This window comes from Triturus cristatus, chromosome 2_2, assembly GCF_964204655.1.
Source record: "Triturus cristatus chromosome 2_2, aTriCri1.1, whole genome shotgun sequence".
NCBI classification, from domain to species: Eukaryota; Metazoa; Chordata; class Amphibia; order Caudata; family Salamandridae; genus Triturus; species Triturus cristatus.
The window spans coordinates 659,856,442-659,873,243 of record NC_140582.1 but is presented as its reverse complement, the minus strand read 5'-3'; the positions used below and the strand labels follow the sequence as shown (position 1 = coordinate 659,873,243).

General features: G+C 44.8%; 1 protein-coding gene across 6 annotated transcripts in view; it reads right to left on the bottom strand.

The window, feature by feature from the left end:
• CEP44 (centrosomal protein 44) overlaps window positions 1-16,802 on the bottom strand; it is a 242,714-nt gene that overhangs the window by 133,808 nt on the left and 92,104 nt on the right. For 3 of the 6 annotated variants that reach the window (XM_085641846.1, XM_085641845.1, XM_085641847.1), the window contains exons 8-9: window positions 2,317-2,392; window positions 1,255-1,314 (exon numbers count right to left, since the gene is read on the bottom strand). In XM_085641846.1, coding sequence (XP_085497972.1) covers window positions 1,255-1,314; window positions 2,317-2,392 — 136 coding nt within the window. The remainder of the gene's footprint in view (window positions 1-1,254; window positions 1,315-2,316; window positions 2,393-16,802) is intronic. The other 3 variants (XM_085641849.1, XM_085641848.1, XM_085641850.1) reach the window with 1 other exon arrangement.

Genomic DNA, 16,802 nt, shown 5'->3' with positions numbered 1-16,802 from the left:
AATTTCTCCAACCAGTCGATCACAGGCTACCAGTAGCTCGCAGAAGCCTTCAGAGTAGCTCCCAGCCTTAATCACATTTACAACTAAGAACTGTAATAAATAAGTGTTGTGTTTTCCTTTTGAAATTAAGGAAAGGCTATGTTTATTTTACATTATTATCATACTGCAGATAGAAGAGCCTGAGAATGATCAATGCTCCACTCAGAATTGTAGCAGGCATCTCACTGCCAGTGGGGACCTCTTCCACTTTGTGACTGTCTCAAAAAATACTTCTTAAGGGCAGGCAGTGGCCCCAGGGACCACTGCCTGCCATTAAAAAATGAAACAAAAACGTTTAATTTCATTTCTTTTTAAATGCATCCCGTTTTCCTTTAAGGAAAAAGGGCTGCATTTCAAAAAAAAAAGCTGCTTTATTAAAAAGCAGTCCCAAACATGGTGGTCAGCTGAGCCCAGCAGGCCACCATCCCTGGGAGGGCTGGCATTCCCAATGGGCTCGCAAATTGCGAGAGGCTCATTCATATTAATGAGCCTCTCAATTTGCAACCCCATTGGGAATCGCAAAAACATCTCATTTAGAGCCTCGCAATTTGCGACTCGCAATGAGTCACAAATTGCGAGGCTAAATGAAAGGGTCGTACATCTGGCCCTTAAAATGCAGAAAAATGTTCCTTATTAGGAACATTTTGGCAGAACATTTACACAAGATGACACAGTCTGTCTACCATTCGCACATATCCCATTCATTCACACACATGTTCACGCATCCCCACAGACCATGCACTCACTGACACACATGGTATCCCTATCATAGTACCCCTAGTAACAGTATTTTGTTCAAAACATAGTATCAGGCTCCTTGGACATTAGGTTTAAAGTCAATGAAGCTGAGCGAGCGGGTGTCTGGTAACAATGCACGAGTAACTTGGCCTTCAGTAACTCATGACGATGTTCACTGATCAGAAGTAGCTTTCAATACAGAAAAGATTGGAAACCCCTGGTTTAGACACTAGTGGAGTTTTACTGACTCCATTTATATTGCTAGTCTGCACAACCTTTGTTGTCTTTTCTCTGTCAGAGCAAAATTTGTTGTTGTTCTTGAATATGAACAGGTGTTGAAAAATCCAATCTTAAAAACAAAAAAGGATATTGCAAATCACCTCAGAGATCTGTGACCTTATAAAGGAGCTCAGCCTTTGACATTGCACCTTAACATCAGTCAAAGATTGTTAAAAGAAAACATGAATGGCCTTTTACCTTGTCGGAGTGCAGCTATTGGGGAGTCAGGAGACGTGATAAATTGAACATCTGAAAAGACTAAGTGAAAAAACTCAAAAGAAGATTAGCGAAAATGATAGAAAACCAAAAAGCGCAGTTTAACCCAAGATATAGAAGGAAATAAAATTCAGCAGGGGTAATGGATTATTTATTGGGTATTAATCGGTTAGGGTACATATACTAAAAGTTTTATTGTTCAGTAAATTAATTGTTGGTGAAATGTAATAAGACAAATGTATAGCCTCCAAATTACGCACTCCTGTATCTTCCAACCTACTGATACTTTTCATTGTTTAAATGCGGATGTTACAAAAACACATTATGGATAATATGAAACTACAAATGTGAAAATTAAAAGAAGGACATGCATAGCATAGAAATTGGTAACTATGATCTTGCTTATGGATTATTCTCACTGTAAAGAAAGGTTTGATTTAAAAGTGTATTAATCATATTATTCCAGTCTGCATGTATTTGATCTTAACCTAGACAATGCCTTCTATAAACAAACATAGGCAAAGCCAACTGACCGGGCTTTAATGTGCCAACACATGTTAACACGAGCATACAGAAATGCTATTCACAAGCACTGCATACACACAAGTTTATCGCATTACTGCCTGACATACTGGGTTTGCCAGTGCCTAAAAGCCCAAGAATGGATATAGGAGATAAACAGTTGAATATGATAAACACTATAAAATAGTTCCTCGTGCATTCCAATGGAAGCCTTTCCTAGAAGCAAGAATGATACACCAACCAGCCAATAGCCTGAGGTGTAAATAATACTCTTATGTGGAGACACAAGAACACGCCATGTATATTTTAAATAACCAGTAACAATATGTCTTGGAGATAGCTGCATTATCAAACAAAACCTACAAATTCCTCAAAGTGCCCAATATTAGCCTTGTGGGATGACTCAAAAAAGAGAATATTTACCAAATGGACAAAAGCAATGCAAATGTGTTATCACTGAGCAAGGACTACAAAAGGGTCTGATCGGACATTCTGAGTAAAATAAGCACCGTAATAACCTACCTGGAGAAAGAGGATTCAGGATTCTACTAGACGTACGTTCTTCACTCATACTGCTGAACTCTGCAGATAAGTCATTCTGAAAAGATAAAATTGTTCAGAAATTAAACCGCACATACCACACACATTTTCTAATGCTTTTAGTACAAACCATTTAAAGATCGTTCTTGTGGTATCTCCTATTTCTATTGTGGTTGCTATTAATAACATATTTGAGTTCTTTAGAATCTATGTCTAGTTGGAAGGTTGGGATCATTACAAGGTTCTTGTGAATAGCGGTTGGAGCTGATCTGGGATACTGGTGGATAGGATCTTTTAAGAAGAATAAATCTATATTCTTGAACTTATCCTTGTAAGAGTCTGATTTCAAATACAATACTGGCGTTGTCGGCAGTCCTTTTCAACAAGAAGATCCTAACACACTTCAACTTTCAAGCTGGTGGTGAGACTTTGCTTTGTACATTTGCTTGGACTTACGCTTTAAACTCTGCTTACTCTGAACAATTTCTCAGTGTTTTTAAAATATATGCAGTTATCGACACACAGCGCTCACTTTTAAGGTCTTGGCAAGTTTGAGTTGGGAGCGATCGGTGTGTGCTGCTTGCGTTCTAGTGTTGAGAATTGTCGGAATAAAGAGTAATAGACAGTGTACTTGACGTTAATGCTCATCGACACACAGTGCTCGCTTTATTACACTTACATTACATTTGGGCTGGGAGTAATCGGTGTGTGCTGTTTACCGTTGTACATATTTAAGCTTAAGTTATTGTGATTGACTCTAAGGGTTGATTTTTACAACGTTTTGACTTATGCTAATGCGCAATGAGTTGAAGTTTAAAGGCAAACAAGTAACGGTAAAGATTTACTCAAGCGGCGTTCTATCCTCATTGTTGAGCTTCCATCGTCATGGAGAGGATTCAAGGAAACGAGTGGCACGTAATTAATTCCAACATAACAATACGTGATGAGCAGTGCTGACGTGCTTCTCCTTTTAGCACGGTTGCCTAGCTACGGACTTTGTTGTTGCTTTCACGCAGTTTGAAGCCTCGGATACGAAAAGTGTTAATCACGTTGAGATTTGCTCTTGTATTCATCTGGTTTACCTCACTGTGAGACACAAGCTTAAGACATTCTGTTTTTCCACAGCGACACGCACGCTACACATTTAAACCTTCTGGCATTGGCATGTTGCTTCAGCGATACGCACGCCCATAAATGTTATGACGTTTCTAAGACTTTTACTGCTCACTGCGATGCGCGCGCATTTCATTAATGAAAGGAGATATATTTAAGGCTTTATGTGATAGCATTGAGCATGTTAATGTTCTTATAAAACAATGTCCCATGCTTATTATTATTTGTTTTTTCTCTTTCTCTCCTATGATACGTCATTTAAAAAAAAAAAAAGGTTGTTCTTCTCGGAGCTAAAAAATTAGTTATATAGTTATTCATCTTGGTATGAAAACTTACTTGTGAGTGGTCATTCACAATAATTTTCAATTTTCATTAGTTGAAATACAATTGTGGCAAAAGAAACATTGTAAATTCAGATATAGCATACTAATACTTCTTATTTCAGGTGGTGCATTCGATGTTTGGTGCAATGCAGAACGTTACTGCTGCCCCATTTTTTTTAGCTTCTCCGGGTGAGCCCCCAATTAAATGGAAGAAATGGAAATGAGTTTTCGAAAGGTATGTGAGGGTATGTGGTGCATCATTAAGCGCAGAAAGAAAAACATCTTTATTACTCCATTGCTTGGGCTCAGAAGGCCAGCATGTTTTCGATCATTTACCCGAACTGTCTACTGTTGAAGCTGAAGGTTTAAATGACTATGAAATTAGTATATGCAAATTAGATAAACACTACCTTCCTAAAATAAGTACGATACTTGAAAGGTATCACTTTGGGAAAATAATGCAACGTGAGGAAGAAACGGTGGAAAGTTACTTAACTGATTTGAGGAAGTTAGCTTCTTCATGCAAATTTGATGGTTTGATTGATGAGCACTTACGTGATCAATTCATGTTGGGTTTCAACATGGATAAAGTTAGGGAAAAACTATGGCTTAGGAATCAGCCCACCTTGGATGAGGTTATTGTTGTGGCGAAAAGAATGGAGCACTCATTGAAGTGTGTAGCTATTATCAACAAAGATAAAATGACTGATGCCAGAGTACAAAGTGTGAATGAAAAGAAAGTACAAAGTGTGAATGAAAAGAAAAGTATTCCCAGAACACAATACAGGGAGAAGTTTGTTAATAATAAAGGAAAGATGAATAGTCCCTCTTTCTCTTTGAGATGTTATAGGTGTGATAAGAGTGATAAGAGTGGTCATCTTCCAACAATAAAAAATGCCCCGCTCTTGGTAACATTTGCAGTAAGTGTAAAAAAAAAAAGGGGCATTATCCATCAGTTTGTAAAACTAAACCTCCTCCAACGGTTAAAAGAATAGATGTATGTGAGGGTGATGGTGTCAATACAAGTTCTGATGAATATGAGTGCGGACAGATTGTTTCTGAAATTGGTTGTGTTACTACTAAGAAGTCATGCCCATTTGATGAGATCCTAGTTGATGGTATTTCAACCTGTGTTTTATTCGACTCGGGTGCTAAAATAACTATTGTGTCCAATGAATTATACATGATCAAGTTAAAGCACTAGGTGAAATTGTTCAAACCTGATCTAACTTCAGTAGCTTATGGTGGAGCTACTGATAAAGCTACTTGGTTATGTTTTGGGAATGATTGAGTATCGAGGTAGGATGATTTCAGGAAATATTTATGTATCGAAAAACGGAGATAGTCTAATAAGTTTGATACATCAGGGTGATCTTGGTGTTTACTTGGATCCCAATTCTGATCCACAGATATTATTAAAAGACCCTGTGTGTGTTGTTGACAAAGATTACCATTGTGAATTCACAAGGAACTTGAAGATGGAATTTCCCAATGTGTTAAGCGATGGGCTAGGTTGTCTAAAGGGTTATCAGCATAGGATTAAACTGAAAAATAATTATATTCCTTCATCTTGTAAAGTCAGGGGGATACCTTTATCTATTAAAGATGAAATGGAAAAAGAGTTGAATAAATAAAAAAAATGGGATAATTGAGGAGGTGGAAGGAACCGAATGGCTTTCTCTGGTGGTCGCTGCAAGGAAAGGCAATGGGGACTTGCGTCTATCTATAGATTTGCGCCAATTAAATAAGAATGTGGTTGTTGACAGATATCCCCTCCCTAATATAAATGAATTATTGGTCTTATTGGGTGGTGCGAAGGTTTTTAGCACAATCGACCTTACGTCAGCATACCACCAGATTGAACTTGAACCATCTTGCAGAGATCTTACGGCATTCATTACTTCGTTTGGAACTTTCCGCTTCATTAGGATGCCTTTTGGGCTTGTTTCTGCGTCTTCAGTTTTTCAGAGGGTAATGGAAAGTTTGCTCAAGGGTATTGATGATGTGTGCATTTACCAAGATAACATACTTGTCTTTGGTGATATAGAGCAACATGATTCTCGTCTCAAAGCTATACTTACTAGGTTAAGTAATGGTAATTTGACGGTAAAGATTGAAAAATGTAAATTCAGATCAGATTCTTTGAATTATCTTGGACATAATATCTCTGGAAAGGGTGTTAAACCAAAGGAAGATTTAATTCTATTCATAAGTTGTCCTCACCTAGTTCTAAAGATGAGCTCATGAGTTTCCTCGGCATGATTGAGTATTATGCCAAATTTATTAAAGGGTTTTCAGAACTCACATCTAATATGAGATTGCTTCTTAAGAAAAGAACTAATTTTGCTTGGTCGAGTGCATGTCAGGAAGATTTTCTGACTAATAAGGAAAAGTTAGCTAGTGCGCCATTCTTACAGAGTTTTATTACCGAATTAAAATCTATTTGACTACTGATGCAAGTGTAAAAGGGCTTGGTGCTGTGTTGCAATAGATGGGTCCCAAGGGAATAAAGACTGTCATGTTCCATTCGCAAGGTTTGAGAAAACCAGAGACGAGGTACTCTGTGGTCGAGCACGAGTCCCCAGCGATCTTTTGGGCTGGAAGGAAACTGAAGACATTTCTGTGGGGCGATGATTTCGAAATTAGAACGGACCACCAGCCTTTAGTGGAGATATTTGAGAATTAAGGTTTGGATATGATATCAAGTAGAATATCCAAATGGATAATTGGTCTTCAGCAGTACTCGTTTTCTATCAAGTATATTCCTGGTGCGGACAATATGGTTGCAGATGTATTTTCAAGATTAGTTTCTGAGGATTGTAGTTAGTGTGATGAAGTTTGAGAGTGGTGAATGGGTCTGTACTGTGGAACCTAATCATATTTCTGAAGAGAAATGGTCCAATGAGGTAGCACAAGATGATACTCTCAAAGAAGTTATGAATCTGATTCAGAGTAATTGGATAAGTGCGAAATGTGGTTCAGATGAGACTAAACCTTTTTGGTATGTGAGGAATGAACTTTCTGTTGATGGAGGCATTTTGTTCAGGGGTTCAAAACTCATTCCTCCTTAGAGAATTTGTAAGTTTGGGCCATGTTAGCCATCCTGGGATCACCAAGACAAAAGAGAGGTTACGATCATCTTACTGGTGGCCAGATATGGACAAGTTTATTGAGGGGGAAATCCGCGACTGTGTTATGTGCAATCTAAGTTATAAATCCAAAATACCCAGGGTGCAACCCATGATTGTGAGGTCTCGACCTAAATCCCCATGGGATGATATGTTTTTGGATATTTTTGGACCAATTAACATGACGGGTTCTCAGATTTATCTTTTAGTTATAATTGATATGTACTCTCGCTGGCCAGAGGTATTTTTTTGGTCTAATATTGACTCAACGAATGTCATCAAATGTCTAAAAAAATTGTTTAGTAGAGAGGGGATGCCCAAGTCGATTCTATCTGACAATGGTGTTCAATTCATTTCTAAAGAAATTGAAGAATTTTTAAGATCTTGTGGGATTTTGCACAAAAAATGTTCTCTCTATCAGCCCGAGGCACACTGGATGGTAGAGAGGTTTAATAGGGTTCTAAAAGAGACCATTACACTTGCAAAATCTTTTTCACTGGATTGGAGGTGTGAAGTACTTAAAAAAAATAAATCGAAGAATATAGATGAACTCCTCATTCCACTACAGGGAAAACTCAATTTTTTCTGTTCCGTAGGAGAATTCCTAACACATATTTTGAGCCAAGTTGGGTTAATGAGTACAGTGTGAGCAAGGGTAAAGCGAATGTGTGTGTGGCAGGGCGTTCGATACTGTAGGACCGCCCTCCTATAATCCGAAATGTTGTACACCAGATGCCTCGTTGACCCCTTCTCTCCCCCTGCAGCAACCCGAGGTGACAGGACCACTGGAGGAGACATATCCCTATTATACGCAGGACTGGCCCGTGGAAAGTGGACAGGGCTCCTTTAACTTCGCCTTTCAGACCGACGAGACCACTCCCACCGATGACGTCACGTTGCTAGGATACACAAAAGCGGTAGGATTCCGGAAGACGACGGACGGCGTTTCCCAGGAGGCGGAAGGAGATTCAGTACAGAGAAGGAGGACGATTCGAGAGGGGAGAAGCGGAGGTAGCAGTACGGACGAAGGGAGACCGGACGGAGACGACACCGACAAGCCAGGAGGCCAACGTTACCACGAGGCGCCCGGCCACGTTCCCAGGGGAGGAGCGTGGCTCGAGCAGGTACGTGGAAGGGTAGCGGGTTGGTTGGGGAAAGCCACCTCACCACCATTGATAAACCCAGACCCGTAACACCGAGACCAAATCCAGTACCCTGCCCTAGTATCCCCCCTCACACGTGCACCTCCCCTCACAGTCACGAGAGAGTGAGAGCACTACAAGCACTTGGTTTCCCTCACTCCCGGCCCTACTTGTGTCCCGGCGCACGAGATCCCCGACCTAACCAGTACTTTCGTCTCTTTTGTCCTATACGACGGAGGGAAGACACGGAGGGAACCAGACCGGGGAGTCAACAGCAGCGGACCTGAAGAGCGGATAGGAGCGTGTCGCCCTGAGTGTCAACCCGACAGTCCAAAGACTGAGGAAACCGGAGACAGACCATCCTTGTACCGAACATTATTGGCAGAAGCCCTGTACCCGGTTGAGAATAAAGAGCTCGACCACCCTGCATTCTCTTGTTTGTCGTCTCTGCCGCCCCTGCCCCGTCACACTGGTGTCAGAAGTGGGATCCAGTCCGTCTGTACGACAAGATGGACGCCCTCATCCAGCATCTCGTAAAAGGACAGGAAAAGTTAGAATGGGCAGTACAGAGGCAGATGACGTCAGCCCAAGCAGACCGGGACCTTTTCCAAAATACTATCGCGGCCCACATGGAGACTCTGCAGAAAAGTCCTCCGGTCGCAATAGTACAAACAACCCCGGAGGCACGACCCCTTCCCGCTCCTCACCCCTCAGGACTGGCCTTACAGAAATATACGCCGGGGGAGGACCCGGACATGTTCTTGATGAACTTTGAGCGGGCTGCCAGAGCGATGGGATGGCCGGAGGACAAGTGGCCCTTCTTTTTGGCGCCGCTCCTGTCAGGGGAGGCGCAATTTGCATATCAGGTGGCCAACCCCATGGGCACCACGCCCTACCCAACCATAAAAGAGGTCATCTTGGACCATTTAGGGCTCGATGGAGAGGCATACAGACTCCGCGTCAGGAAAGAGAGGGGTATACCAGGCGAGAACCCCAAAACTTTGTTCTTCCGATTAAAGTTCGCTGCGGACAAGTGGCTACGACCGGCCACCAGCACGACGGAGGAAGTAATGACCAAGATATACTTAGAACAGTTTATGGAGGCCTTGCCGTACGCCTCTCAGAGGTGGCTCAAACAACACCGGGGTTGTCCTTGGAGCAAGCCATTAAAATGGCTGCGAATTATGCTCGTGCACAACCTAAGGTCACAGGGTGGGACTACGAGAAGGGGACAAAGATACAGACTCCCGTCAAGACCGAGAGAAAGAAACCAGTACCAGACAACCCGAAACCTAGGCCCCTAAGAGTTGAGGGAACACCGCTCCGAGGCCCCCAGTGCTTCGAATGTGGAGAGTGGGGCCACATAGCCCGCCTGTGTCCCAAGAAACGAGCGACCGAGGAGCCCATGGAGGTTGGGTATCTCCCTAAGACCATAATGTATGCGGCTGAAACAGGTCCCTCGTTTTATGTGAGTGTGTCTCTGAACGGTAAAACTGTAAAAGCCCTCTTAGATTCGGGATGCCGACAGTCGGTGGTCCAGAAAAAACTGATACGTCCAAACCAATATGTCCGGGACGTTCTGGTACACATAAAATGCGTCCATGGGGACGTTAAGCCTTACCCACTTGCTCAGGTCACAATAAAACCCCATGAAAAAAACCCGTGCACAGTAAGGGTTGGGGTGGTTGACTCCCTGCCGGAGGAAGTGATTTTGGGGGTGGATAATCCGGAGTTCTTGGCCCTCTTTCATAGATCAGTAACCACTACAACAGCCCCTAGGATAGTAACAACCCTTATCTCTCCCGAGCCATGGGTCACGGACCGCAGTTTTCGTTTTGCACAAGCCAATGACTCCACTTTATTCAATGCTTGGGAGAGTGCACACATGTCACAGAGCCTAGACACCCCGAGATATCCTAGATTCCTCATAACCAAAGATCTCCTACACCGGGAGGGGGTGGAGGGAGGGGACCCTCAGTTAGTGGTGCCTCTCTCTTTCCGAGACCAGGTTCTCTTCTTCGCCCACACCCATCTCACAGCCGGACACAGTGGGACCGAGAAAACCACAGACAGTATACTACGGTATTTTTACTGGCCCGGGATTTATAAACAGGTGAAGGACTATTGCACGAAGTGTGAAATATGCCAGAGAAGGAACCTACATCGCCCCCCAGCAGCACCGCTGGTTCCGTTACCAATCGTAGGACGACCCTTCGATAGAATAGGCATGGATTTAATCGGACCGCTACCCCGTTCATCTAAAGGCAACGTGTATGCGCTGGTGCTTGTCGATTACGCCACCAGATTTATCGAGGCTTTTCCCCTAAGAGCCCCCACAACAGCTAACATAGCCGAAAGGTTGATTGAGCTATGCTCCAGGGTCGGATTTCCGAAGGAGATTTTAACAGACCAAAGTACCCCGTTCACTTCAAAATTGATGCAGGAGGTCTGTAAAACCTTGGATATAAAACATCTACGGACGTCGGTGTACCACCCGCAGACGGACGGTCTCGTCGAGAGGTATAACCAGTCTCTGAAAACCACCCTAAAGAAGATGCTGTCGGCTGAAGGACCCGAGTGGGATCGCCTCCTCCCATTAGCCCTCTACGTCTTGAGAGCTCAGAAACAGAGCAGTCTGGGATGTTCAGCCTTCGAACTCCTTTATGGCAGACATCCGAGATCCCTGCTGGAAATGACCAAGGATGCGTGGGAGATGGAAGGCGAACAAGAACAAAAGGCCCTCCTTGACTACACACAACAACTCCGGTCCAAAATTGGTAAACTAAGGAGCTTGGCCTATACCAATTTGGAGAAGCAAAGACAGAAGCAAAAACGATGCTATGACAAAGGGAAAAAACTCCGGACCTTAGCGGTCGGCGATTGGGCTTTGATCATGCTCCCGGCCTGCGCCAGCAAAGAACGGAGTGAGTGGAAGGGACCTTACGAGGTGGTTGGTACGATCGGAGATACCACCTACCGATTACGTCTTTCACCATCAAAAACCCAAACATACCATATAAACTTATTGAAGAAGTGGATAGGGCCCCCCCCAACAAGTGCACACTTGCTCCTACCTCAACCCCAAAAGGAACCCTCCACCCTGAACGAACTGGTTATAAGTGAAGAACTTCCACGAGTCCGCCAGCAACAATTACGCAATGTTCTCCGTCCCTTTCAAGAGATCTTTTCGAATAGACCCGGGAGAACATCGTTAGTGGAACATCACATTGAGACCCCGACGGGACAGAAGGTAAAGCTGAAACCGTACCGCATACCGGCCGCTCGGAGAGAGGCCATCCAAAAGGAGGTCAGAGAGATGTTGAACCTTGGGGTGATTCGGCCCTCGAACAGTGACTGGGCCTCGCCGATTGTCATGGTGCCTAAACCCGACGGTTCTCGGCGTTTCTGCATGGACTTTCGAGCCCTAAATGCCATCTCTACGTTCGACGCATACCCCATACCACGCGTAGACGAGTTGATTGAAAGACTCGGAGAAGCCGCCTTTATCACAACGCTAGACCTGACAAAGGGATATTGGCAGGTGCCCCTCAGGGAAACCGATAGGAAGAAAACGGCCTTCATCACGGACGAAGGATTATTCGAGTTCACCGTGCTACCGTTTGGCCTTCATGGGGCCCCAGCCACTTTTCAAAGGCTTATGAATGCGATCCTACAACCCTTCCCGTCATTCAGCTCAGCGTACTTGGACGACATCGTCATATACAGCGACACTTGGGAAGAACATTTGGCGCATCTAAAAACGATCCTCACCGCCCTGCAAGAAGCTGGACTGCACATAAACGCCAAGAAGTCCAGAGCAGCGTTTACGAAGGTCAATTACCTCGGCTTTGTGTTAGAGCCTTCACCTATCACCCCACAAACCTCCAAAGTCCGAGCTATACAGGCTACCCCCTTTCCTGGCAATAAAAGAGATCTGAGGGCGTTCCTAGGCCTTATCGGGTACTATCGGAGGTTCATCCCCAACTTTGCAGACACTGCTGCCCCTCTTACAGACCTGCTACGCAAGGGGAGTAAACAAAGGGAATTCCTACAGCCCAGTCCTAGTGCCCTACGCGCTTTCTCAGATTTGAAAGATACCATCACAAACCAGCCGGTGTTGTTATCCCCGAACTTCTCCAAGCCCTTTCTTTTAGCCACCGACGCCTCGGACATGGGCATAGGAGCGGTGTTGTCTCAGGAGGGGGGGGATGGGCTAGAACACCCCATTCTATTTGTAAGCCGAAAACTGTTCCCAAGGGAGGCCAAGTACCCAACTATTGAGAGAGAGTGCCTGGCCATAAAATGGGCCATAGAAAAGCTTCAATATTACCTGGAAGGTAAACCATTTATCCTATATACTGACCACGCGCCCCTACAATGGATGTATAAAAATAGGAGCCAAAACCCCAGAATCCTACGATGGTTCCTCACCTTGCAGCCGTACGCCTTCACCATCAGACATAGGAAGGGCAGGGATAATGGTAACGCTGATTTTCTCTCGAGGGTCTTCCCTCTCCCCGAACGGGAGAATGCAGGGGGGGAGGAGTGTGGCAGGGCGTTCGATACTGTAGGACCGCCCTCCTATAATCCGAAATGTTGTACACCAGATGCCTCGTTGACCCCTTCTCTCCCCCTGCAGCAACCCGAGGTGACAGGACCACTGGAGGAGACATATCCCTATTATACGCAGGACTGGCCCGTGGAAAGTGGACAGGGCTCCTTTAACTTCGCCTTTCAGACCGACGAGACCACTCCCACCGATGACGTCACGTTGCTAGGATACACAAAAGCGGTAGGATTCCGGAAGACGACGGACGGCGTTTCCCAGGAGGCGGAAGGAGATTCAGTACAGAGAAGGAGGACGATTCGAGAGGGGAGAAGCGGAGGTAGCAGTACGGACGAAGGGAGACCGGACGGAGACGACACCGACAAGCCAGGAGGCCAACGTTACCACGAGGCGCCCGGCCACGTTCCCAGGGGAGGAGCGTGGCTCGAGCAGGTATGTGGAAGGGTAGCGGGTTGGTTGGGGAAAGCCACCGCACCACCATTGATAAACCCAGACCCGTAACACCGAGACCGAATCCAGTACCCTGCCCTAGTATCCCCCCTCACACGTGCACCTCCCCTCACAGTCACGAGAGAGTGAGAGCACTACAAGCACTTGGTTTCCCTCACTCCCGGCCCTACTTGTGTCCCGGCGCACGAGATCCCCGACCTAACCAGTACTTTCGTCTCTTTTGTCCTATACGACGGAGGGAAGACACGGAGGGAACCAGACCGGGGAGTCAACAGCAGCGGACCTGAAGAGCGGATAGGAGCGTGTCGCCCTGAGTGTCAACCCGACAGTCCAAAGACTGAGGAAACCGGAGACAGACCATCCTTGTACCGAACATTATTGGCAGAAGCCCTGTACCCGGTTGAGAATAAAGAGCTCGACCACCCTGCATTCTCTTGTTTGTCGTCTCTGCCGCCCCTGCCCCGTCACAGTGTGCAATGAAGATGATCTTAAGGAAAGGGAAGATTGTAAAGTTCTTAAAAGAAAGATTAATTTTGACAATAGGAAATGTGTCAAGTTATTAAAAGTGAAAATTGGTGATTTAGTGGCAATCAAAAAACCTGGGCAAGTTGGAAATGTAAATCTTACGTATTTTAAACCCATGGCTGTTATTAAGGTTTTTAGGAATGCGGTCAAGACGCAAGATCACCGTGTATGGAATCTTAGAGTTGTAGTGCTGAAAAATGGACAAAGCAAGATGAATGAGAAAGAAGATCACAGGAACATGAAGGAGGATAAATTAAGCAAGAATGTATCTACTTCTGCTGTGGAGGTCTGACGTTCGTCGAGAGTTTCTTCACGTCCTAGTTATTTAAAGGAATATGTTTAGTAACATTGTTATTTTTCTGTTATTCATTTTTCATTTACTTTATTTTTGCAGGAAAGGGCGATGGATGTGTGGTATCTTCTATTTCTATTGTGGTTGCTATGTATGACATATTTGAGTTCTTTAGAATCTATGTCTAGTTGGAAGGTTGGAATCATTACAAGGTTCTTGTGGATAGCGGTTGGAGCTGATCTGGGATACTGGTGGATAGGATCTTTTAAGAAGAATAAATCTATATTCTTGAACTTATCCTTGTGAGAGCCTGCTTTCAAATACAATAGTTCTTCCTCAATGGCCGGTCACCAAATGTAAGGATCAAGGAATTGACTCAAATTAACTACCACGTTGGTTTGTTTGGATGTGGCTATCTATACTGTTGGAGGAGCTGCCGGAGGAAGTGACTGAGGAAATACTACTATGTAAAGAAAGGCGTGCAATGCAAGTTATTACGGTAAACACTGGAAAATGGATAACCACAGATAACATAAGCAACAAACGTAGATCACCTGAAAGAAACCTTTAAAGTTTTTTTTTGTATTTTTAAGAGGGGTTGGGGGTAAATATCAAATTCAAAGCACTATGCACATGCATAATGTAAGATACCGCCTCTCTGTACAGCGTACTAACTGCAAGAAATCACAAGCAGAGGTAAAGATAAATAATATTAACTCTCTTTGTTGTAGTGTGGGCGAGCAGTTAGGCCTATCAGAGGGTATTGTTAAGCATTTGTTGTACTCGCAGATGTAATAAATTAGATGAACTCCAAAATAAACCTAATACCAAGTTGTAAAAATAATGTTGATTTTTTCTATCATTTTTAAGACTATACACACAGTTTTAAGGCCAAGTACTTTCAGAAATACGATTTTGCAAAGTTCGATAAATACATCACTTCTATGCACAATTACGCACCATATGAAACAATGGGGATAAAGCAGAAAAATGCATAGACATTTTAGGCAAAGCTTTAACAAAGTTTACTTTCTCTTTTTAGGTCGATGTCGGGACCAGGTAGAAAGTTCCAGGAAGACACGTTTGGGAGCGTACCGGTTCGGTCAGGAGCAGAGCTGCTGAGGTTTTTGGAAGCTGGTGCGCAAATACTAAAGGGGCCACTTAAAAAATCACTGCACAGAAGGACTTGCAAGTAGGTTCGGGAGGCGGGGGTCTCCTTGGAAAGAGGAGGTCACAAGGGCCTGGGGACCCAGGAGCAGGGCTGGTTAGTGGTTGGTGGGTGCTGGGGCCGGTGGGGCCAGGTGAAGACAGAACAGGTCAGCCAGTGTCGTACTTCTTGAGGCCCCCACAGTCAGGAGCAGGCAACTTGGAGGCGATCTCAGGACAGCTGGGACACTGAGGAAGTGGGTCTCGCGTACATCGACTGGTGCTTGCTTCTGGTGCTTCGGGAGTACGGTGTGGACTCTTTTTCTTGGTGTATACCATTTGGGGTCTGGTACCCTGGGTATTGGTACGCCGCGTCTCCGGTAGTTCCTGTTGTCTCCAAACTTGGTGGAGAGACAGATCTGACCCTACGGAGCAGTTGTATCTTTTATCACTTGGGTGCTGCGTCAAGGTTGCCAGTTGCCGCACGTCAACGAACCAGACTTCTCAGGATCGGTGCCTGCGGTGTTCAGGGGAGTGATACCTTCACAGTACCTTCGCATTTCTTGAAGGCTGGAGGTGCTTCGAGGTTCTTGGAGTCCTATCAGATTTCAGGACGACACAGTAACAGCGTCTGTAGAATTCTGGGAGCAGCAGGCAGGGTATGGAGCCTTTTTCTTCTGCAGCAGGGCTTTAGTTCACGAGCAGCGGGTCTTCATTGTCCTGGTCTTCTCTTGTCTGCCGAATATGATGTTCAGGTCTGGGGGTGCCACCTACATACTTAATTTAAGGGTGTTATAAGGGGAGACAGGCAGTAGCCAATGGGCTACTGAGCTTTAGGGATTCTACATCCTCTAGTGACCACTTACTCTGGGAAGAGGCACTACCCTAGCCTTGATGGGATGTTTTGTCACCATCGCAAGATGGTGGAATTTCAGGCGAGGGGGTCAATTTGCCTGCCCCGCCTTAAGGGTGGTGTAGTTAGTGGGGACCCTTCTCCTAATCTGATTTTCCTGCCTTTTCTCCCACCAAAAGTGGCTCAGGAAAGGGGGCGTGACCTCCCCCACTATCCGAAGGTTCCCAAGTTGGATTTCAAAGGCGGCATAGCCTTTGAAGCTTTCTGCCGAGGAAGGTCATCCTATCCTGGAGGAGGTGTGAAGCACCTCCGACCAGAGCAGGCTTTGTCTCTGTCCTCCGAGAGTGCTGGCTATCCTTCCATGAGGTCAGACACAAGCCTAATAGTGGCAGGCTGGCTAAAACAAGTCCGGAACCACATCAGTGCTTCATAGGTTTTCAGGGGATCCTCTAAAAGGGTCTCCGGTGTGAATTTATTAATAAATCCAACACTGGCATCAATGAGGATTTATTAAGGCAAAATGTTTAGTACCATATACCGTAGAAATCAGTGAAGCCAATGACCAACAAGACAAGTTGGTGCATTCTCTAGTGCTTTATATTTTCTTTATCAAATTTTGGCAACACTGCTCCCACAGATGGTGGAGTCTTCATTAACTTGAGTCCCTCCTGCCAAACATAGTCCACGATTGTTATGGGCCTCACTGAGCGCTAAGCCACATCGTTAAAGTCAAACATGAAACCTTTTGCATACTTAGTTGGAAGCGGTAAGTCGAAACGCTTAGATGTGCTCTCTAGGTAGTGAGAACTACCTTTATATCTGGGTGGCTAGTAGGATGGGCGTGGAGTCGGTTAAGCAGGTAGAGGGATGATGTACTCATCCCATTCAGGATTTTCGACCGCTGCATTAATCGGAATTTCACCCTCTTC